The following is a 26323-nucleotide window of genomic DNA, read 5'->3' as shown; positions in this document are numbered from 1 at the left end:
CTGCTACAAGTAATATACCTACAGGTGGGTCTGCAATAAGCCAGTTAAACCTGGAGTTAAGGTTTTACCCAGTACATTCAGGTTAGAAGACTGCATGAACATGCTGCTCACTTCTTGGGAAGAACAGATCTACTGTACATTTGCAAGTACTGGTTAACTGCCATCAATCAATGATTTCCCTCTTGCTTTCTTCATTGTCCCCTCAGCTCAAAAAAGGAATCTGGCCTGGGAGACAGTGAGGGTGCACACACTGTACAGCTAGTAACGCACATATCACTAACTGATCAACAATCAGAGTTGGTCTGAACCTGGAGTTTTGTGGATTTTGTCCATCAACAACTGTCTAGCATGATACCCTTAGATGGAGTCAGGTGGAGGGAGGCAGAGTGTTGAGGAACTAATTGCTCATTTAACCAGGTGCAAATAGTGAAGAAACAAATGCATTTTATTTCTTATACATGGTTAGGAAGGACAGTGAGCATTTCTGCACAATATTACCCCATTGCACATGTGAAATGAAAAACTGAGATTACATTTCCACAAATGAACCCCAATAATATAATCAGTAATAATGGAGACTTATCAATCCAGACTAATCACATTAGTGATGTAATATGCACAGAATAGGAAAAAAAGAAAATTGCTAGAGCAATAGAAATGTAATTTTATTTTAAGCTTTCTCCAACTAATGTATCAAGCTGAGAAGTGGCTCAGGTAAACAATCCAAATAGATAGGATGAGATATCCCTGTTGGTGTTGCCATCACTTTCAATTTCATAAGGAATTCAATTTGAATACATTCAGAAATCTAAATCGTTCTATCATCCATGTAGCGTATTTAACTGAATTAAGTAATCTTCATAATACAATTAAGGTACACTTGTTTTAAAAATGTTGTGTTTACAATTCCCATTTAGATGTTTAACCGTGTTGCTAAAGGAAAACTTGCATTAATGGCATTATGATGTCTCCTAGAAAACACTTCAAGGTACTTTGCAGTCTCTGAAGACACAAGCCCGATAAAATTTCACAATAATATGCACAAGCTTTTCTTTGGTAGAGGAATTTTGCCCTGGACACCTGAATAAACAGACACAATAACACTTCAAAGTACTGCACTTTGGAAGGGGAGAAACTGCCTTGGTACCTCTGCATGAGTGTCAGGAAACAGTTGTTTCAGTATGTTTCTCTAATGAGCTAAGTTTTGATAGCAAAAATTAGACAAGGATAAAGTGAAAACAAAGACTGCTGAACATTTTCACCAGAGAGGGAAATAAAATCAGCCATGATCAAATGGCAGAGGACTGTCAATGGCCTAGTTCTGCTCACATGTCTTACAGAGACAGCACCATCACAGAAAGAAACTGTTTCTCTTCATTTAGGAAATGAATTTGTAGCAAATATACAAGACATCTTTATTTAGTAGCTTTGCTACAAACAGCAAGCAAAACTGTTTCCCTGAGGCTTAGACATTTTGTCACATCAACAAATGCTATTGGTTTCAAATCATGGCTTTGAAATGGAGATAAAGGTGACTTATGTTAAGCATTCACACAAATTAAGACCAGTACCAGTACATGAGTACAACCTTTTTATTCATGTCCCCAGCCAAGGTTAGACTTGGATTTCAGTTTCCAATCTGGGGATGGATGAATTGTGCAACACAGTGGACGAACTAAATATTGCCAGGTTCCAGACTAAAACAGGAGCCATCTGCTGGGAGTTATTATTATTACAGTGAGGCACCATACTACCACACAATGAAAACAGCACTTACCACCTAAAAGCAACAAGCATTTCCAACAACGATTGCAGCAAACTGATAAATCCCACTTCTGATTTGGTGCCACAGGCTCAGCATAGGCACAACTGTATGACATATAGAATCATTTAAAGTGCATCTCCTTATTCATTTAATCTATTATGCAGTTCCAAAGACTTAGTCAATAATGATTTTGCATATACATTTAAGTGTACTTTCTGAACCTCATTTTATCATTACATCAGCATATATTGCACTTGGACACAGCAGCACGTTTGATACAGAATTGAATTATATTTAATAACTTATAAATCTGCAAGGACCTGGGCTATATGCAATTCAATATTCATGAACACCTGCAATGATATATGTGTATATGCTTTGAATGTACTTGCAGCTATACTGTATTCAATATCTGAGGTTACTGCAATACTATCAGAAACAGGAGAAGTGATTATAGTGTGACAAGTTTACACATGTAGTTCCCACTAAAAATGTGGATAATAGAATTTATATCGGAAATACAGTATTATGAACTTTAAAAGAACACCAAATTTATGACACTACCCTGGTCAAATTATCGCTTTTCCCACCTCTCTGTGCCAACTATTATAGGACATTGAATCATTTAAGTACGAACTCCGGAATGCCATGTACACTTACCAATGCTGCTGAGAACCTTTGTGCAGTTTCAAGTGACAAATGCTGACATTTTAACATGATATCTTTTGCTGTACCTCCAGTTTTACTTTACACGTGTCACACTTTTAGACAAGCACTAAGCTTATAGGAGCAGTCCACGCATCAATGATAAATGTTGAAAGGTGCAGATGAGTTTATCAGGGAGATAGCTGTAACGTGCTCAGATTCATACAGAACGAATGGACTTCTTTTACAAGGAAAATTCTGACTTTAAATTCAGATAATATTAACTTCTCAGTCTGTATTTTGAAATATTCTGTTATAATAAAAGCGAACGCACAGTTTGCACATTGTCTCTGTGTCACCAGAGCTTCTCCACTTCGTGAAGACATGCAGGTAAGTTAACTGGCCACTAGAAATTACAGGTGAATGGCAGCAGAATCATGGGGGAAGTTGGTAGGCATGTGAGAGAGAACAGATTGCAGGGAGGTAAATGGGGAGTGGGAGTGATGAGTGTGGTCTGAGAAATGGCATAGAATCGATGGGCCAAATGTTATATCTCGTTATGAAAAATGATAAGAACGGTTGCAAACTTACTAGGGCATGGTAGGTTAGTAGATATTTCCTGAATCCAATTTGTTAATGAGAAACAAGAGAGAGTTAAAGTCAGTGACCAAGTTACAAAATTTCACAAGGATTTGACATTAAAAGCCAAGGAAATCTCACCCAGCTCCTACTCTTCCCCATTCCACCTCTGTGCTTATAGCACGTAGTGGATTTGTACATTAAGGTGCCCTGATCCTTGGAATAGTTTAGGTAAAATGCTCGGTGACAGCCCCTAACAGTGTGCAAAGTTGAGACGAAAGAGAATTCAGATTCTGCCTTTCTTTCCCTGCACTACTGAAATTATTTAAAAGTTGGTTTACTATTTGAGACTGAAGTCACAGATTTCATCTTACTTCTGACAACAGAGCTGATACAGCACTTTCTGTGTGTATGTCAGATGTAGTAACTGCATGCACATAATCTGGAATGACATGATCAACTCTTGTTCAAAATACTCAATGAATCTATGAACTGATGACCAGTTATCTCCTCAAGGGCAGTCAGGACATCAATTTAAACTTAACTACTAAAAATAATCTCAGCTCTTCCTAAAACCGTCATTGTATCTTTTGAATTAAGTACTTTTCTGCAAAGCAACAAGCCTACATCAGAGGTGAATGTTGCTCCTAGATTGAAGCATGCCTGGATAGTGACAAAGGAACACAGTCCTAAAGTCAGATGTTGTTTGCCCAGTACAACAGTGACTTTAAAAAAGAATCTTGAAATTTTCACACCATTTGTCCATGTAGCTTCTCTAAGGGAGGCTGTCAAATTACTCGAGAGTTCTGTTCTGTAGTCTTACGTCTATTGTAAGCTAAGTTACAAGTTGGCTTAAAAGTTTCAATGAAAATGAGTTAAACCCACAATAGTAAGAGAATAGCCCACAGGACTGGTGCGAATTTAAACCCACACCCTTTGGGATGTAAGGTCATGATTATTGGCACAGTTTTTCTATATATTCGATATTTAGCTAAATAGGTAGTAAATCTGTTGATGTAGCTACAGACACAGAGCAGTAAAAACTGTGCATGTGCATTGCAAAGAAATGAACACAATAACCTCTTTCCACCAAATGCCCTTAATATTGCATCTTCCCCAGGATCAGATAAATTGAAAAGAATGGTAATCTCTCTTCTGGTTGCCTTTAGACCTTTAGACAAGGGTCTTATGAAATATTTACAGCCACATTAAACATTATGCCCATTCTTTCTGGTAAAGATCTGGTAAGTATGATTCCCATTCCAGGTAATTTAAAGCAGAGCTTTTTTTTATTACTTATATTAGAAACCTATCCCTCCAGAATTTTAACTTAAATATATTTTAACCTAATAGTTCCAAACAAACAAAAATATTGAACCTAGACTGGTCAGCTAAAATGAAAATTACCACTTTACCAATCAGCTGTCTTTACTGTCTCTCCAAACATAACATGTTCAATCAGATTAACTGAAATATAAGACAACAACATACAAATACAGTTTTCCCTTCAAATAAATCCTGCTCCACAATGTTCTATCAAGAGTTACAACTTTGTAACACATGACCAGGTCATTACAGATTCATAACTGCTCCACAGTTAATTTACATTCATTTTCCCATCCTGGCAAAATCTGACCAAAATTTCCACATTTGTTATTTGTATTGTCCCAAAGTAAAAGGCCACACATTGCAAATATAAACTGTCTCAAGAGACTTTGCCATTGCATCAGCCAGGTCAACAGCTGTCATTTTGATTGAGGGAAGTTAGTTAGGCCAAGTTAACAGTTACCAGTTCTAGACTTGGTGAAATCTCATCTGGCAGGCAACTTTCTAATGTACTTAATAGGCTTTTATCAACCTTGAAACCTTCAATTTGAGGGACTGAATGCATGTGTCTTTGGCTTAGGAAGGCGGGAATGCCGAGCAGATGATGGAGGTTTTTCTGCCTGGGACTCGTTTCTCTGATCCTTTGCAGAACAATCTTCTCTGAGCAGCTGTTTTTTCGGTAACCTGCTGGATCGATGGGTCTCTGAGGAAGATTCATCTTGGTATTCGGCAGACCCAATGCATTGAACCTCCTTGTCAGGTGACCCAGAACTGGCTGAAAATGCTGAAGTCTTAATACTCAGAAGTGGTGAGGAGAGGGAAGGCGATGGTTTGGATTTTCTTTTTTGTTGCTCATCTTTTTGTGTAGAAAGATTTGTGGGTATTGATTGTTGTTCTGATTCCTTTTGATCATCTATAGGTGGTTGAACTGGACGGTTTACAGAGAAAATTTCTGTGTGAGGGATTGCAACAGCATTTTTCCTAGACTTAGAGACTAGAGAAGACTTCACAATTGAAGTCTGGATCTTGGGCTTGACATTCAAATCCTTAGAAGGCAGACACTGTTTAAAAGCAAACTTGAGATGATGGCCTTTATTCAAGGCTTCTTCTGTAAATACTGAAGTGCTGGGTAAACTGACCTGCTGCACTGAAACCTGACTGTGCTGACGTTCCTTAGGCAGACTACCTGGATTCTGTTTGGCCTTATTAGAGACTAAGGGTTTCTGGGCAGATCCGTCATTAGAGTCATCATCCTTCTGTTGGGTTGATTGAGTGAAGCCTTTATCAGAATCTAGCTGTGAACAAATAACTGTTTTTCCACCTTGGTTAGTTTGACGGCAGTTCTCATTTGATCCATTCTTCAGATTCCTACTGGGGTCCTCGGTACGGATTGGCTTTGCTAATTTTCCCATGTTGCGATCTTTGGAGCTGCATATGTAGTTGGAAGGCTGTAGTACTGGAGGCTGTTGAAGGAAACAGAACATTTCAGAACAAGTTAAATTTAATGTGACTTAGCCAAAAGTTATTAGGCAAAGTGCATGCTGGTTGGATTTGCATTTCTGGCTATCATGCAGGAGCAATGTTCAGGGTCAAAGATAAGCAGACAGCACAAATATTCGGTGAAAGCACAGCAGCCATTCTTTGGAAACACAATGACATCTTTCATAAAATCAGGAAGGAGGGTGTTTAGAATAAATGGATTTGATAATTGCAAAATGAAAATCATACAAAATGCATAATAAAAAGTAATTTAAAACAACTGGTAACATACAAATCTTCCTGTCTGTCTGAAACATTAGTTGCAATTTACATAGCTCAAAGGGTTCAAAAAACAAATTTTAAATTCTTACTTTTTTTTTGCTAAGACTAATAATCCAGAGATAGGGAGTCAATACCCACAGCAGGAAATCAGAAATTTACATTTTTAAAAATATCTAGAAACATGAAGGCCATTATCAGTATAAGTCTCTCCAGAAAAGTGTCTCTGGTTCATTATTATCCATGAATTTGGCCTGCAAGCTCACATTCAGTATACTTCAAGTTGCCCTTGCAACCCCTCTGTTTTTTTCTAAATGAAGGGGCACTGCCATTTCTTTAGGACAAAAAGTGGGAAAATATAATTATGAGTCTTGCCAGTAATACTCAACAATCCCAACGAATTTTCTATGGCATGCTCATGATAACAAGTCAGACAATTTTATATAATTCAAAGATTTCTGAGATATCTAGTACATATGTGCCTCCCTGCTGTTAATGCAATATGTCTGATTAGACTGCCATTTAAAGGCCACAAAATCTAATTGGTATAAATGAGCATATTCTCTAGGATCAATTAGAGGCTAATTTCTCTCATTAAGGGAATTTGCTGATTAGATGGTGCTTGGAAATTCACAGCTCCAGGTTGACAAACCCATTGTCAAAAATGTCCATCCCTCTATTTTCCCTTACCTTTGACACTTAAATTAAAACCTTTTGCTACATGTAAATTCATTTGAATTTTTAGGCCATTAGTATCTGATCATCTTGGAATTTGCATATAAACAAATCATAATAATTACATGTAGGCAGACTGAAGGACAGCCCTGGTTCAGAGTACAGCAATGAAAAAAGGGGCACCTGTAATTCTACCACTTCAGAGAATTTCATTACAAGGATCATAAAAATGATATTTTTCTACTGGTTCCTATTTAAGGCTAATTCAATGGTGGACATTAATAATTCTAGCAATTTTTTAGCCTATCTTTGGCAAGTCTTTCTTTGCTATTCAATGAAACCAAATATGGTTGATTATATTGCAGTTCAGTCAAACAAGCAATTTACAAAACCCCTTTAGCAGGCATTATCTGCTGTGCAGCATTTACATGACTGCAGAGTAATCTTCCTTGATTGAAGGCTCACATTGAATGTGGGGAGACTGAAAAATGAAGTGTTATTTTTCCTTTTCCTGTTATAGGTTAGCTGACAAAGTTCCTGTATAATTTCAATAATCGCCAATTTTTGGTTCAAGTTTAGTTTTATTGTGTTTGATTCAGGTTTTGCATTTCATTGCATTTTTGCTGTTTAAACTGTTCATATTTTTAAGTGAATTTTGAAGACTTGCTCAGTTTATAAGCGGCCAAAACAAGCTAGGGTTACTTAAGATCCTAAGAATTATTCTGTATTTCTATTGATTGATAATGCTGTCGTCACAGCATAAAAGGAGTCTATTCAGCCCATCATGTCTATGCTGGTTCCTGGTAGAGAAATCCCTTTATTCCCATTCTCTGCTCCTTCTGATAACTATCCAATTCCCTTTTGAAAACACTGATTCTGTTTCCCTTACCTTTACTGCTAATTCCAGATTCCAACTACACTCTGAGCAAAAGTATGTTGCTCATGTTTATCTTCTAGTTTTAGCCTCAGATTTTTAAAATGTGCACTCTGAACCATGAACTATCAGTTAACATGACCTATTTCCCTCTATTTATCCTATCTAAATCAGACATGATCTTGAACAACTATATCTAATCTTCTCTCAACTTTCTTTGTACCAATGAGAATAATCCTGAATTCTCCATTCTACACCACACCATTCTACAAATTTTCTTATATTTGAATCTTCTCTACATCCTCTCCAGGTTCTTCACAACTTCCCTAAAGTGTGGCAACCAGAACTGGATGCAATACTCTCATTGTGATCTGACCAGTTATTTGTTCAACTTAACTTTACCGTTTTTGTACTCAGTTCTATTTATGAAATTCAAGATCCTGTATTGTTTATTAACTGCTTTCTCATTGTCACTTTCAACAGCTGGATGCACAGGCAAATCCAATTCCTTTCATTCCTGTGGTCCCATAAGAAATATGGTATTTAGTCTTGCCTTACTCTTTCTACTGTGATGCAAAACATCACATGATTTTGTTATTTTGGCTTCTTCCTCCTTCCTTTCCAGTCCTGATGAAGGGTTTTGGCCTGAAATGTTGCCAACTTATTCCCTTCCTTAGATGCTGCCTGACTTACTGAGTTCCTCCAGCACTTTGTGTATGTTGCTGCCATCCTTTCTATATGTCTTCTATTAAAAATCGGTCTCATGTTATCATCCTCACTAATTACCACACTTTGGGCTGTATCACCCACAAATTAATATATTGTAATCTACAGAGAGAACAAACAATTAGTTAGAGGCTTAGTGGGTAGAGCAGGACCTGAGGGAGAGAAATTCTCAACATTACAAGTTGAAACCCTGCATCCAAATACCCAGATGTAAAATATACATAAAAAAATCAGTCAGACTAGCACTGATCCTTGGAGAACTCTGTTCCTAATAACCATTTATCACTGTTCCCTACTTTCTGCAATTATGTTAATTTTCTATTATATAGTGACTCTTTAATTCAATGTGTGCTGTAAAATTTACTTAAAAATATACAAACATCCAGAGAGATATAACACTTCTACTGTCATGTTTGCAATAAATTAGAAGCAGGTGTAAGCCACTTGACCATTCAAGCCTCCTGTATCAGCCAATATCATTAAATTTCATCTGATTGCAACCCGAACTCCACAATTCCACCTATACCAATAAACTACGTCTGTCACCATTGCTAATCAGGTAACCTTCCCCCATTCCCTTGTTTGTCAAGAATGTGAATGCTTTGACTTTAAAAGCATTCAAAGACTCTGTTTTCACTATTTTTGAGGGACAGAGTTCTAAAGGCAACTGTCTGAGAGTTTAAAAGAGCACCTCTACTGCACAAATGTGTAAAGTGATCCCTGGTTCTAAATTCTCTCAGGAGGAAATATCCTTTCTACAACCACCCTGTCAAGACTCATAATGTTACATATTTCAATCAAGTCACTATTCACTTTCTAAGACTCCAATGTAAACAAATCTATCCTCATAAGACATTCTGATCATTCCAGATGTAAAGTATAATAAATCTCTGCACTGCTCCAATACATTTATATCCTTCCATGAAAATTGAGACCAATATGATACTCAAAACTCCAGAGGCAATTTCATCAATACCCTCTAAGAGAATACATGCTGGCATTGGAGAGGGTCCAGAGAAAGTTTACAAGAATGAACCTGGGAATGAAAGCTTTAATTTATGAGGAGCTTTTGATGGCTCCTGACCTGTACTTCATGGGGTTGAGAAAAATGAATGAGGAACTTAGTGAAATTTGCTGAATATTGAATGGCCTAGATAGAATGGGCATGGAACAGATGTTTCCAATAGTGGGAAAGTCTAGGACCAGAGGGAACAGCCTCAGAATAGAAGAATGGAGAGAGACGGAGAGGAATTTCTTTAGCCAGAGGGTGGTGAACCTGTGAAATTCTTTGCCATAGACAGTTGTGGAGGGCTAAGTCAATGGGAATATTTAAAGCAGAGATAGAAAGATTCTTGATTAGCAAAGATGTCAGGAGAATGGGAAAATAAATCAGCCATGATTGAATGGTGGAGGATACTCATGGCTAAATGGCTGAATTTTGTTCTGTCTTATGGTCTACCTTGTATCCCCTCTATTGTTGATTGTAAACTAATGATTATCCTGGCAGAATTCTATATTTGCATTAGTGAGGAGGCATAAAGAGAATTCCACAGGAGAGAGAGAGTCTATATCTTCAAACATTCCTTGGGTACCAGTGTTGAACCAGAAACAAGAAACAGTAGGTGTGGATACTCATAGTTGTAACCCCAATAGCATAACTAGGTAATACAAATTTCTGTCCTCCAGGAACTGTGTTATGTAAAGTATAACTACTGTCACCTATACAACTCAATGTTACACCATCTGGGATGTAGAATGAATCATCACAAACACTATGTATCACAATACTAGTGGAGAAATAACTCAATAGCAAGAATTATTGCTTATCTATCAATGTCTATAAAGTAGGCATCACAGTCATTTTTTGAGCATTACCTCCTTCATAAAAGCCACTAAATCATAACAACCAGCATGACTTCCACTGATATACAGTAGCTGCTGCATAAAAAACAGACCCCTTCCCTTTCAGAACCTTTCTCCTCCAGGACATCACCTCCCCATTCTTTGCATCTTCCTATAGTGAGGTATACTTACAATGAAAATACTACATAAGTGTGATCATGCATTAGCTTATGTAACTTAATAATTTTACCTGTGATAATAAATAATTTCATAGGAAATTTCATTCACACTGTCTCTGCTGATGTTCAATTTGAGGCTTCAGATTCTTCTAATTCTCATTCTGAATCCTGATTTCTTTATTAATCCTATGTGCTGTTCCGAAAATATTTTCCCTGAATGACTATGCCACGATGCCTACAGAAGCTTCCTAAAACTGACCACAGCCTAGTAACCTCAAGCATTTTTTCAATACGCTCCCCATCTCCCTGGGAACTGGTATTAGGTGTAATTCTATGCAAAGGTTTTTTTTTATCATTAAAGGTTTGTGTTGTATAGCTGAAGATCCTAAATTTTGAAACGTGTAATTTATCCAGTAACAGTGAGAAAATCTCATTCACACAACTGAAAATTAAAAAGTGTCTGAGTTTCAAAGCACATGAAGAAATATGTTTCAGTGGCACAATGGACATCCTATTTAAGGCATTTAGCAAAAACCTACAGGTAACAAGAGGGTAAAAAAAACCTTACTCTGCAAGCTGTATTGATTTGGAACACAATCTCTGAAAGGGCAATAGAACCAGATTTAATAGAAATGTTCCAAAGGAATTGAATAAGCACCTTGAAAGATAAAAACAAATATTAAGGCTATGCTGAGAAAAGGGGAATTTGCTGTACTGAGAGCTCAGACAAAGAGCTGTCCAAGTAGTAATCAAAGACACAATGGACCAAATGGTTTCCTTCTGTGAAATATAATCATTTGAACACCCATGATCAGTTCTGTTAACTCATTCCATTTCATCACATGGTCACCTGCTGTAGGTGACACTCATACTATACTAGTTTTCTGAGAGATATTGGCTGCCACCTTTCTCACATCAGAAATAACAAGCATGATTTCAAGTTTGAACAAATCAATTAATGTATCCTGACCTAAATGAATTTATTGGCCTGATACGTGGTTGTCCCATCTGCAATGAGGAGGCTGCTGCACCACACTGCCACAGGGCTGCATTCTGACATGGTTTACAAACTGCAAATCAAACTATGAGGTTCATACTAAAAGTAACAACTGCTTCAAACATATTGCATTACATTTTATGTGTTGGAATTTCGAGATAATTTCACTCTATTAGCTACTGGTCTCACACATTCATTTCATACTGTGATCAAAGAATTATCATTCTTTAAATATTTGTTCTGCTCAAGTGTTCATAATGCAAATACATGTTAGAAACATTTGCAAAGTTCACAGATGATGAATAGTTTGAAGACACTTGTGAGTAATATGATTTTTCCCTTCCACATAGGTAAGCGGAAGTGTTGGCCTGCTCATGTAACTGGAGTTTGGGGTGTGATATTGGTCCATCACTAATAAATATAGCTCAATATAGAGTTTTACTCGCAGGTCATCATAAATGGACAGATGAAGATCAAAGCTGATGGTGATCAATACTGGTGTTAGGATTAATTTCAGATTTATTGATATTGATTAGGCACATTATTGTTCAGGTGAGTTTTTAAACTAACAATAATTAGTTTTCTATTGGTCATAGCATTAATGAATTACTTTCTATTAGTTTCTGCTTAGGGTCTTTGTTAAAATTACAGCCATCAACAGGCAGAATCAAAATTCCACATACTGTACACCAACCTGTCTCCAGCAGCAGGCAATGTAAATTATCAGCTGACCTTTAAGACTGTTCCTCAGGTGTTTGCTGTACAGAATTTGCCAGATGAAATCATTGTTTTGGACTTCTTTTCTAGTTTGGCAGCAGCCCAGAGCTGGTTTGATTATTTCAGTTTGTGCTGAATTCAAGGAGAGTGGGGAGAAAACTGTTTGCAGGTTGATTGATTGTGTTTATTGGTCTTACATCCACTGGGTGATAGAAATGCTCTGTGGCTATAATAGTATATATACATATGAATTCAGTTAATTCCCTGTACGACACACTGCTGCAATCCTGAACTCAGAAGAATATGATGAACTATCTCCGAAAACTAATGCAGGATAGTTCCTCATTGTTCTCCCTAGGGAGCAGCCACCTATGTCTCAGTGACAGGTTGAGTTAAAAGTTAAATATGAGCATTGCATTTGAAAACATCCTTAACCACTACCATGAGAGAATCAGCTTGTTTACAGAAAATTCCAAAGATGTTGCTCATACTTCAAATGTCGTATTGTTAAAGGTTATGCAATAAACTCTACTCATCAATCTGAATTTCTATCACACATATAATGTAATAAATGTTCAAGTGAATGATGGGAGAAGACACAACGGATTTATGCTTGGTCAGTTGAGAATTTCCTTTGTTCAATGAAAGTGGAGGGGATTTGAAACTCAATACTTGACATGGGGGGGGGAGCAAAAGCTCATGTTGCATTTGAAAACCCAATATGATAAGAAAAAGACTTCAGGAAATAAAGAAATCATGGGTTGACTTAATGATGTCACTCATCTCTTAAAATCCCTATCTTGGAACTTGACCAGCTATATAACACCATACATTTTTTCAGGCCTCTGATTTTGGATTGAATCTTGAATTGGTCACAGCTCTGGAACAGCATCAGTGAATTCTTAAACACAACATTCTGTAGATGCTTGAGTCCAGTGCAACACACACACAATGCTGGAGGAACTTAGCAGTGCTGATGAAAGGTCTCTGCTTGAAATACTGACTGTTTATTCCTCTTCATAGATGTTGCCTGACCTGCTGAGTTCCTCTAGCATTTTGAATCTGTAAATGCTTCTCCACCTCACTATTTCATAATCCCTCTTCAACCATGTAATCTACTGTCTCTAAATTTGTTCCCCTACTTTCTCTTTTCCCCACTCTCCTCCATTCATTAAAACTGTGATAAATTTGGCTCATGTTAGGAGAAATGCAAAAATTAAAGTTGTTACTATTGCTAAAAACAAACTCTCGCCAATGATTAATTCACCAAAAACAATAGAAAATATCTTTAACAGTCTGAGCAAGTGCTGTGAAACCTTATATTATTTATTGGGATGTTCTACTTGCCAAGTAATTTCCTATGATCAGTACCAGGAATTTAAGCCTTTGGTGCTTATAAAGCAGGGGGATTAATAACAGCAGTTATAGCAGATACCAGATGAGAGGCCCCTGAGAGTTTCTACATTGAATTAAATATAAAGGATTGCTGTTCATGGCATTCTCACTTTGGAACCAAAGTCAGAGAAGTCTTGAAGTACTGACTAACTGTTTCTCAAGTGTCTTTATGCTGCTCATATTTAGGCCGGCATAAAGCAACATGGATGACAGGTTAGTTGCAATCTCACTGATGGCTGTATTATATATTTCACCCAGATTTTCTTTAACTTGCAAAGCTGTGACAGTTTATGTAGGAGGATTAGATTAATCTTTGAGTAGATTTAAAGGACAGCACAGCATCTCTAGCCAAAGGGTCTGTACTGTACTCAATGCTCTCCATTCTATGTTTAGTTGAAAGCAAACAGGACTAAACTTGCTGCTGAGAGAAAATAAAATTCCATAAGACATAGGAGCAGGATTATGCCATTCAGCTCACTGAGTTGCTCTGCCATTCTATTTTACTCAACCCAATATCCTTTACATTTTAAACATAAGGAATTCTGTAGATACTGTAAATCCAAAGTAACACACACAAAACGCTGGAGGAACCAGCAGATCAGTCAGCAAGTCCTTATGAAGGGTCTCAGGCTGAGGCATCAACTATTTGTTCATTTCCATAGATGCTGCCTAGTCTACTGGGTTCTTCCAGCATTTTGTGTAAGTTATTCCTTTACATCTTATCCACTGCATCACCCCTTCCAAATATTTGCCCTTGTCTAACTGTCCAGTGTCCAGCAGCTGTGCAGAGACAGTATGTAGAAGTAGGAGAGCTGCTAAAAGGTGATATAATTTTTTTTCTGCATTATCTGAATGCAATAAATCTGATGGAAAGAGACTCTTGAAAATTGGAGGATGAAATTTATTGCTGTCACTAATTTATTCTGTCACTGTTCCTGTGGTTTCATTGAATGGTGTTACTTACTTTTCGTCTACAGTAAAGATTTCACAAATATCTGCTCACTTGTGGTCAATCAAAATCTATTAAAAATAGCTACTATGGTAATAAAATAGGAAAACTATTTAATTAACTAATATTCTGATTTGTAGAACTGCTTCTTTTTTCCCAACTAAGTTCATTGCTGCCAGTCTATGAATTGCTGGGGAACAATTTTAACAAGGTCTATACTGGGGTGGGATCACAGAGGAGATAATGTAAACTACCATTTACATACTGCAATTAAACCAACAGACAGCTGCACTCCATCTATCCTGAACCAGTTCCAGTAAATTAACAGCCTGTTGAGCTCCCACTGCTCAATGGCAAGAAGCTTGTTGCACTGAGAAAATGAATCCACTCAGCAAACAGATGTCTGCCTTTTATCAGCTTTGTTGGGAAGACTGGAGATAATGTACTAAAATACTTCAACATTATTTGAGTGTGCTGTAATAGGGACATTATACCTCTAAAATAGTTTAATAGCATTCTGTCAGTGTCACTAATCAAAATGCAGATCAATGATCAAAAGCATATTTATCAATTCTCTCAGAACATTAAATTTGTTTCTGCTAATCAAAAAAGTTTTCTTAAATTTGCTAACTCAAAGTGGAAAGGAATTTTGCATTAGTCACGTTATTAAATAAAGTTGGTTAATTTCTTTTTCCATTTTATGAAGTAACATTTCATATGTGCATCTTACCTCTAGGTTAATGTAAAATTAAGATGGTAATTTTGGCATTATCAAAGTATAAGCTGTTGGAAATATGTGGATTCATTAGAGTTAGAAGAAGAATAGATGGATTCAAACTTTCTTAGATCTTTGAAAAGGTGTTCTAAAGTTCGTCCCACCACTTATGTTTTTACTTCAGTTTCAAATTTATAACACTTTGTTTTTACCCCAAACTAATTAAGACCTTGCTGCTTTTCAGCTGTTGAAAACTGATAATAATTTTCAGGCCATATTTGATTATACCTCAAATTATCCAATTCTTGGTTTCGAGGTTACAGCTTTTTAGAATTTAAATCGGGAGTAAGGAGGGGAGGAAGAAATTTATAGTATTTGAACCATCTGGGCCTTTTAATTTCTGAATGACTAAATTAGTTTATTTCTTACTCAGTCTCTTAGGGAAAAGGGGAAGAAAACACAGGAAACTTTCTCATCTCCTATAATAATGTGCATTATTAGAAATGTTGACAGCCAGCAATGCTGCAGATCCCATATTAAGTCATGATTCAAAGGTTCTTTCATGTTATTTGTATTAAATACCAATTCTCCAAATTAAAATATAAATAGAATGACATTTGTTCAACAAACCTACCAAAGTAACAAGAGCGAAGAGAAGAAATTGTGTGTTGAACTAATGGTAAAAATAACAAAGAGGGTTGGTTAAAGATTTAACAAAGGGGAATTGGGTAGCAACAGAGAGGCTGAGAAAGTGGACTGCAAATCCATACATTAAACAGTACAATACAAGACAGGAACATAATGTTTGTGCCAACCCTGATGACAATTTGAACTAATCCCATCCTCCTGTACATCCTGTCTATTCATGTGCCTGTCCAAATGCTTTTTAAATGTTGCTATCATATCTGCTTCCACCACCCTCCCTGGCAGTGCATTCCAGCTATCTACCACTATCTATATAAAGCAACTTGCCCAGAAAATCTCCTTTAATGCTTGCCATGCTCACCTTAAATCTATGCCCTCAGGTATCTGACAGTCCACCTTGATAAAAAGACTCATCACTACCTACCCCATCCATGCCTTTCACAATTTTTTATACTTCTTTCAGATTGTTCTTTAGTATCTGCCACAACAGAGAAAACAACTTAAGTTGGTCTTCTGACAGCTAATTCTCACTAAGTGGGTGCAATTCTAATAGTGCAACAGTAGCAATGGTAAACAGGCTCAGAGCAGAATGTTTCTGAATTGGGAGAAGATGCGTAAATCAATACCACACTCATTAACAGCAATGTTGCTTAGTTATTTTGCCATTAGGGAAAGGTTACACGTTCTCCTTAGATATAGGTGTGCCCATTTTAAATGATTTTTAATGAACTCTGGTATGAGGCACAACTGCTGGCAAATGAAAGACCCCTTATGATTGTGGTAAGTGACCATGTTTGATTTTTACCAGGGGAAGTGAAACACATTCAATAACAATTTGATATTAACCTATAACCAACTGCTTTGCAAACTAAAGACACCTCCAGTGAGAATTACAAAAAAGATAAAAACTCATGTTATTTATAAAACAGCATCTTTTGATTCAATGAAAACAAGTTCCGGAGTGAAAAGGACTTGTTGAATATACTGTTAAAATATCTTCTGGCCTTACAGTAACTTTATTACACTTCCTGAAGAAGATAAAATGATTTCCTTCAAACTTTTTGAATTTCTTGCAGAGCATTTGTTTTTCAAATGACTTTAAACACTTCATGTGTTAACTGGAGCAATGGACAGCCTGTTATGAAAAGTTCCTAAAACAAACGTGCACTGAAAACAACAGAAATTACAACCTACAAATTGGGAAATTTCAAGATCAGCTATACAGCCTAAGCTACATTCTTGAAATTGACAGGTTTAATGTCCATGATCTTTGCTGTGGAACTTCTTGTTTATTTAGGGTTAACATTTCAAACTGATTAGCAAATCAGAAAAAGGGATTTTGAATAATATATAACACCTCATCATATATATACTTTAAAAGAGAATCTAATGGATATAGGCCAGTGAATCACAATATAGCTCAGCCGAGGAAATTAGATGTCCTCATTATTAGTGCAATCTATTAGCACCTTAAATTCCTTAATTGGGTGGATATTAACACTATCTTATTTCAAGGCAATATATTTTAGGGCAATGACTATTTAAAAAAATTCAATATCAAATGTTTTTCTTCAAATTAATCCAGAACCATTTTTCACAGTAATAGTAAGGTCAGAGCATGGAATGTTATGATGTTGGGCCTGCTGAGCCATGTTGTTGCCCACAGTGAATTTTAGCTTGTAGATAAGCAGGTGTATGTTACATATGAGTGCACAGAATGCAGCCATTTCATGAAACATTAACCACATAGATTCTTGCATGCATGGTTGTACCATTCATGCAGCATGCAATCAGCAGTGATTATTTTTCATTATACCATACCACACTTTATCAGAGAAGTAATGGACAACATCCTCAACTCCTTGCACCAGCCAATGAAAAGGGAGAGACAGAAAGACAAGGACATGGGCAGTGACATCACAAACAATGAACTGCATTTATCAGAGCATTTGATAATGCCTCGGTTGAAAACAACATTTAACCTAGAGGATTTCAATTAAATAAGCAACATTTTCATAAAGGATTTACATTCTAGACAATCTATAAAGGTTGCACTGTATAGTATACACTAGTCAGTATATGAACTTTCTATGCAGTGTGGAATGCATAGACCTCTCCATTTATTGCACTGTTGAGTATATAGAACTCTGTCTGACATACAGTATGTATCACATAAGATTTTAAACTCCTGTACAGGCATTTCTGTCCAATGTAATTTAACAGCTTTGATGTATGTTACTTACTTGATAATTTATTTCTTTATTTATAGGCTCCCCTGTGTAATATACTGTTAACACCGAGGTTCTCCTTTGTACCATATATTATTGATACTTTATACTTTTGATATAAAGCATCCTGGCAATTTGTTATTTAATACACTGTCCTTTGGTAATCATTCTTAATTCAGTAAATAGCTCCACCCTGGGCAGGAGATAGCAGTATAATCATGATAATATTATCAATAACTGTAATTTATAATAAACATTGTTAACAATGTAAAATATGTCATTACTTCTCTACCTTCAGTTCTGTGGATGAATCTAATACTCCACCAGTTTACTAAACTGTATTACTTTTTTTCTTTTACAGTAGATGGTAACTTCAACATGGAAAATAATGATCTTCTAAATGAAAGACTTCAATTTGCAGAATAAGAGTAGCAGCTATTAAAGTGCTGTACTTGTACCACAGAAATAATTCCCAACATCTTAAGCTTGGTCACTCAACATTGGAAGTACAGGTCACAAATTTTATGACTACTGTTCCCTAAAGGCACCAAGTTCGTACACTCCTCAGAACAACATTCCATCACAGCACTTCATTTTAATATCCAGTTGACTGTATTTAGAATAATAATTGATCATTATGGAATTGATTAGTTTCATTCTCTTTTTTTTGTTTTACACAAATTGCAGATACAAGACTGTGGGGTCCTGGATGACAACCCAAGTAAGTTGTGCTGAATGACCAATAAAAGATGTACACTGCCTGAGGAAAGCCCTTATTTTGAGGTATATAAAGTCTAAGAGTATTTTCTACTGCCATCCTACTGTTGATTTCTGGAGACATTTCACAAAGGATCATCTACTCAACAACCAACAGATAGAACATTGAAAGCGAAAGCAAAAGCAATGCACAATCATTTGCCAATTTTTGCTTCAACTGAAATTCATCACACTCCTCAGCAGGCATCTGAGCATTTCCCATTTCAACTGTTCTCAACTGTTGAAAGCCAAATCTGGAGCCACTTTGTTCCCAGCAAGTCTCAATGAATTAAAAGAGAAAGCAACATTTAGAGAACAATTTTATAGCTAGTTTATGCTGGGTTTCTGATCAGTTTCTCATTTACTTAATTTTAATCACAGTAAGACAATGCCAGAATGAGCTGTTGTTTCAGGTGCTTTTAAAAGCAACTTTAACCCAGTACCTAGTCTTCTCCAAACATATTTAATTGATAAGCATAAGTGTTGTTTTGATGTAAATGCATTATTTAAATGGATAGGCAGAGTATGATGAACAGAATAGAGAAATGAGCAGAAAATTATCACCGAAGTGGCACTCCCAGATAAAACGCATGCCATCATTTTGAGACTGCTTATTACATAAAAGATATAAGCATCAGACATTTTTACTGACAAACTACAGTATTATATGCAGTTCTGATCCTCATTTTGTAGAAATGAATATCAAGTCATTGGAAATGTCAAGAAGAAGATTCATAAAAATGTTAGTAGATCCAAGAAGATAGGCTAAAAAAAAAGAGGCTTGTTAACTCCAGAGAGGAGAAAACTGAGACTGGCTGTTAGGATAGAGGTTATGGCAATGTCCTCATGTAGTCAAGTGCAATAGTGGCCACAATGTAAGGCAGCTACCATCAAATTCAGTATATAATTAAAGAGAAAACTAAGTACACAAAGCAGAGAAAATACAGCACTCTCTATACAGGCAGTGGATGAGGCAGAGGATAAATTCTCTCATTGACATTTTGAGTTGAAAAGCCTTTTTAATGCCTTAAGTGATGGAATGTTTTAGATTTTTTTTCTTACGACACTGAAATCCAGCAAAGGTTTTGTGTTAAATAATTTTGACATTCTGACCAATATAAGGTCAGCTGGTGGCGCAGTGAGATCAGCGTTGGGCTCGAGAACGGAGGTTCCCGAGTTCGATCCAGTGAGAGACCACCCCCGTGTGCACTCTCCATTCGCGCCGGGTTGATGTCGACCCGGCCTTGTAAAAATAATACTGTGAAATGTCTGTGCGAGGAGTGGTGCCCCACACAGCCTTTCGAACTGCACCTTGTAAGCTATGAAAATGCCCAACGCTGGCCTCTCAGGTCTGAGTCAATGTCATCATCATCATCATCATGAACAATATACGGAGTGAGAGACAAATAACTTTACCAAGGCTATTCGCTTCTAAGAAGTTCTAAACAAATTATAAACTCAAACCTATGTGAAATAATAAGCAACTTCATATTATACTATTATGGTTTGGTACAAAAAGCACAGCTGTACATTCAAGTCTCAAAAAAGCAGACACACAGTGGCCATTTTATTATGTACACCTGTTTGTTAATGCAAACACCTAATCAGCCAATCATGTGGCAGCAACTCAATATGTAAAAGCATGCAGATATGGTCATGGTTCAGTTGTTGTTCAGTCCAAAGTTCAGAATGGGAAAGAAATGTGATGCAAGTGACTTTGACCATGGAATGATTGTTGGTGTCAGATGGTTTGACTATTACAGCAACTGCTAATTTCCTGGGGTTTTCACACACAACAGTCTCTAGAATTTACAGAGAATGCTGTGAAGAACAAAATAAAAAATCCACTGAGCAGCAACTCCGTGGGGAAAGGTCAGAGGACAATGGCCAGACTGGATCAAGATTACAGGAAGGCGACAGTAACTCAAAGAACCACATGTTACAATAGTGGAGTGTAGAAGAGCAGCTCGGAATGCACAATACTTTGAACCTTGAAGTGAATGGGCTACAGCAGCAGCAGAAGATCACTCTGGGTTCCACTCAATAAAGTGGCCACTAAGTACATATGAATCAGATGAGATTCACTTTAACAGTTAAAATAAGCTGCTTTCTATGGAAATGGTTGGAAGTATAAGGTAACTTGCATTTCTTTTAGAGATGGTTTCTTTTATACGTTGAGGACACATGCATTCTGAAGCATCACCCAATTAATTCTCATATTGATGGTTTGACACTTATTGACATCAATCAGCTCTAATGCAACCTAGGAGGTCACATGTATTTTCACAAACCATTAGTCCTTATGGTAGTGAGTTTCTGTGTAAGGAGTTTCTCTTGAATTCTTTATTGGATTGAGCACAAAAGGTTGAAGGGTATGCTGGGGAGGTAATACTTTCCAGTAAGATGAAATATCCCAGGAGGGAGCATGTTCCAGACACACACTGCATCCTTGCTGCTCTGCTGTGCAACCACACCTCTCCCCAATTAACTATCATAAATGAGTTTATTTGAGTCATAGATCTAACAAAACGAAAACAAAACATGTGACAAGTAAATAATGCATTTTTTAATCTGCAAAGAACATGCTGCTGCATTAAAATAAATACAGCTGTCATACTATTGGTTAAAACTTCTCAACCAGTCAATTCAGAGTGACAGATATTGAAATAGTGATGAAAACAGTTTAAAAACATTCTTGAAACAAACTATGTGAAAGGGCTGCATTTAAAATGAAAGATCAATAAATCAAGCAGCTTTAAAATCATTCCCAGGAAGGGGGAACTGTCAGAATACCAAAAAATCAGCTCTTCACATATCATGTAAATCAGAAATAGACACACAGCACGCTTGGAAATGGACCAGCTGGCACTGATAGAATTAGAGAAAAAGCAAAGGCCATAGACAAACATCAATTTTACATGAAGTCAGGAATAACTCTCCTTGAAAATGTTTTGTCAGGTTGATTATGCATGGAGCCACTACACAAGAGACCGATGTATAATCGGTCCCCAGGAAGATGTTAGTGACCTCTTTTGAACATCATTAAACACCACAAGTAAGGAGTTCAATTCAGAATGCTACTTTCTTAGAATGAGTATGCTAGATATAATGCTGGCTAGGATAGCATTACACAGCATTTCATAATTGGCGAGAATAATTCTAGGTACTATGTTGGAAGCCGTAATTTACCAAAATTCTGAGCAAATGACACTGATCAAAACTGATGACCTTGTAAGTTCAATCATGCAAAAACATTAGATGTCAGAAAGTATTAGTTTTTTAATTAATTAGGCTAGCCTAGAAATAGAAAACAAAAGCACTTAGAAACTGTGGTGTACAATTACATTACTGTTCAAATCATGTTTCAATCATACATGTGCTGGCCTTCATCTGTGATAGGATTGAGTTCAAAAGCTGCAAGGTAATGTTGCAGCCTGATAAAATACTGGTTAAACCACACTTTAGCTTTGTGTTGCAGACTTAAAAATGTGGAAACTTTAGAGAATGTGCATAGGAGATTTACCAGTACACTGTCTGATTTAAATAACAGGTCTTATGATCAAACCAGGCCTTCTCTCTTTGGAGCAACTGAGGATGAAAGAGGATATAAGAGACATAGAGTGGACAGCCACCACTTTTTTTTTCTGTTTAAGGCAGGTAGAGGAAAGTTTAAGGGAGACAACAGAACTAGATTTGTAATGATCTTGGCTACTGATTTTCATCATGGCACCATAAAACAAACCAAACAAAAAACAAACCAAGAGCAGTTCTGCATGTATCAATTGATATCTATTTCTGTATTAAATGTTTCATTTGTATGCATTTTTCCTGTCTCTTATTTCCATCAACATTTAGCAATAAACTGCCATTGCAAGGTAACAGTGCAGAATGCAAGATTCTGTCATTATGTAGTGCTTTGGAAGTTAACTGTCATTTGTTTCTGGACAACAGAGACCGACTGTATAGTGCTAATCTCTCTAATGCAGAGTTACAGTAGATGACATCACAAACGATCAAGGAAGAGATAAGTATATCTAATCCCTTTCCGCTAAGCTTTTCACAATCTAATTCTATTGATACACCCATGGCTGGTGACTTACTCTGAGCAATAATCACTGTTGAGTAATAACAATTCTTTGCTGTATCTTTTTACATTTACTTATCATTTATTAAAAACAAATGTCTCCTCTGGCCAAGTCACTTTAACATACAGAATAATGCAAGAGTATGATTTTATATACTTCAGTAAGGCACCTCACTAATCCCCTCTCTAAATCGTTCATCTTCAGTTTTCTCCGTCATTCCTTGCATATCGCTGCTTACAAAATCTGAATGCTATCAATCTCACTTTAAAGTATTTTGTTCACCTACAGAGATGGACACTTAATATGAATCAAGATTAAAACTTATTTATTACTTACATTGAAACATACAGAGAAATGCATTATTTTTATTAACAACCAACACACCTGAAGGGGTGTGGGGGCAGCCCACAAATGTTGCCACACATTCCAGTACCAACATAGCATTCCTACAATGATCAGCATAACAACAAATAAATAAAGCTTTAGTGTAGGCCAAAGAGAATACTGAGTGCTTAGTTCTTGGTTGAGAAGACCAAGACCATAAGACATAGGAGCAGAATTAGGCCATCTGGCCCATCGTGTCTGCTCTACCACTCAATCATGACTGATCCTTTTCTTTTCTCCTCCTGAACCCCAGCTCTTGGCCTTCTCCCCGTAACCTTTGATACCATGTCCTATCAATAACCTTAAATACACCCAACAACCTGGCCTCCACAGCTAGATGTGGCACAGATTCCACAAATTCACCACCCTTTGGCTAAAGAAATTTCTCCGCATCTTTGTTTTGAAAGAGTGCCCTTCTATCCTGAGGCTGTGCCCTCTTGTCCTAGACTCTCCCACCATGGGAAATATCCTTACCACATCTACTCTGTCTAGGCCTTTCAACATTCAAAAGGTTTCAATGAGATCCATCCTCATCCTTCTGAATTCCAGCAAGTACAGATGCAGAGCAACCAAACGTTCCTTGTATGATAAACCTTTCATTCCTGGAATCATCCTTGTGAACCTCCTCTGGACCCTCTCCAAAACCAGCCCATCTTTTCTACGATGAGGGGCCCAAAACTGTTCACAATACTCAAGGTGAGGCCTCACTAGTGCCTTATAAAGCCTCAGCATCACATCCTTGTTCTTGTATTCTAGACCTCTTGAAATGAATGCTAACATGGCATTTGCCTTCTTCACCATTGACTCAGCTTACAAATTAACCTTTAGGGTGTACTGCACAAGGCCTCCCAAGTCCCTTTACAGCTCATATTTTTGGATTTTCTCCCCATTTAGAAAATAGTCCGCACATCTATTTCTACTACCGAAGTGCATGACCATGCATTTTCCAACATTGTATTTCATTTGCCACTTTCTTGCCTATTCTCCTAATCTGTTTAAGTCCTTTTGCATCCTGCCTGTTTCCTCAACACTACCTGCCCCTCCACCAATCTTCGTATCATCTGCAAACTTGGCAACAAAGCCATCTATTCCATCATCAAAATCATTGATATACAGCATAAAAAGAAGCGGTCCCAACACCGAACCCCTGCGGAACACCACTAGTTACTGGCAGCCAACCAGACAAGGATCCTTTTATTCCCACTCATTGCCTTTTACCAATCAGCCAATGCTCAAACCATGTTAGTAACTTTCCTGTAATACCATGGGCTTTTAACTTGGTAAGCAGTCTCATATGTGGCATCTTGTCAAAGGCTTTCTGAAAGTCCAAATATACAACATCCACTGCATCCACTTTATCCATCCTACTTGTAATCTCCTCAAAGAATTCCAAAAGGTTCGTCAGGCAGGATTTTCCGTGAAAAAAACCATGCTGACTTTGTCCTATCCTGTCCTGTGTCACCAGGACTCCATCAGCTCATCCTGAACAATTAACTCTATCTTCCCAACCACTGAGGTCAGGCTAACTGGTCTATAATTACCTTTCTGCTGCCTTCCTCCTTTATGAAAGAGTGGAGTGACATTTGCAACTTTCCAGTCCTCTGCCAGAGTCCAATGATTTTTGAAAGATCATTTCTAATGCCACCACAATCTCTAACACTACCTCTTTCAGAACCCTAGGGTGCAGTTCATCTGGTCCAGGAGACTTATGTACCTTTAGGTCTTTCAGCTATTTGAGCACCTTCTCTCTTGTAATAGTAACTGCACCCACTTCTCTTCCTTCACACACTACAATATCAGGCATACTGCTAGTGTCTTCCACAGTGAAGACTGATGCGAAATACTCATTTAGTTCATCAGCCATTTCCTTGCCGCCATTATTATTTCTCCTACCTCATTTTCTAGTGGTCCTATATCCACTCTCATTTCTCTTTAATTTTTAACACACTTGAAAAAACTTTTACTTCCACTTTGATATTATTTGCTAGTTTACTTTCATATTTCATCTTTTCCCTGCTAATGATTTTTTTAGTTGCTCTCTGTAGGTTTTTACAAACTTCCCAATCCTCTATCTTCCCACTCATTTTTGCTTTGTTTTATGCCCTTTCTTCTGCTTTTACAATGGCTTTGACTTCCCTTGTCAGCCATAGTTGTATATTTTACCATTTGAGTATTTCTTCGTTTGTGGAATACATAAGTCTTGCACCTTCCTCATTTTTCCCAGTAACGCACGCTATTGCTGCTCTGCCAGCAGTTCCTTCCAATTTACCTTGGCCAAATTCACCCTCATACCACTGTAATTTGCCTTACTCCACTGAAAGTTCCCTTATCACACAGAGAAGTTCAAGTTCATTGTCATTCAACTGCATACATGTATACCACCAAATGAAACAATGTTCAATGTACATATAACTCACACACAGCATATAAAGTAATATTACCACAAATAAATTAACAAATAATAAAATACTACTTTCTTTGGTGTACACAGAAAACCCCGAGACACTACTTGAGGATTAGGGGCATTAACCAACCCCTGATCCTATGTACTTTATATACTGTCATTCAACATCACTAAAGGAGGTTACTTGGTTCCACTATTTTTTATCAAAACTCGCTGAGTGGAACTTGATCACTGTCCTTCCTTGATCAATTAATAAAACGCAGAAATATTTCACTGCTTTCCAAGTGCTTTCCATGTTCTGGATTTGTGAAAATTGTTATATTTGAGCAAATTCTTTCCTTTATCCACTTTCTTAATGATCTTATTGCGAACACTTTTCTTTCCAAGTGTAAAACCTGTACTATCTGCAAGGATAAAGCCACAGCTGCCTTTTATTCATCTGCCTGACTAAATCCACCAGAAAGCTTTGATAGTCCTTCTCTACTCTATCACTCAATAGCTTAAGCTTTAACAAATTTATGGATATTGTGAGAACACATTTAGAGGCAGTTGGAAAGATTTATAGATATTAAGGATACTGAGAGATAAGGAGCAAATATGCAGGAAAATGGCATGGAGGTAAAATATCAAACAAGATCATTTAAATAGTAGAATAGGCATGAGGGACCTACTTCTTCTA

General features: G+C 37.0%; 1 protein-coding gene across 2 annotated transcripts in view; it reads right to left on the bottom strand.

Annotated features, from left to right (window-relative positions):
* Positions 1-466: 466 nt before the first annotated feature.
* LOC134358428 (serine-rich coiled-coil domain-containing protein 2-like) overlaps positions 467-26323 on the bottom strand; it is a 782366-nt gene continuing 756509 nt past the window's right edge. The window contains exon 11 of one of the 2 annotated variants that reach the window (XM_063070650.1): positions 467-5778. In XM_063070650.1, coding sequence (XP_062926720.1) covers positions 4858-5778 — 921 coding nt within the window. In that variant the 3' untranslated portion in view covers positions 467-4857. The remainder of the gene's footprint in view (positions 5779-26323) is intronic. The other variant, XM_063070651.1, reaches the window with a different exon arrangement.

The sequence above is a fragment of the Mobula hypostoma genome, chromosome 18 (assembly GCF_963921235.1).
Source record: "Mobula hypostoma chromosome 18, sMobHyp1.1, whole genome shotgun sequence".
Taxonomy (NCBI): Eukaryota; Metazoa; Chordata; class Chondrichthyes; order Myliobatiformes; family Myliobatidae; genus Mobula; species Mobula hypostoma.
The sequence above is the reverse complement of the archived record's forward strand: the minus strand, read 5'-3'. Positions and strand labels throughout refer to the sequence as shown.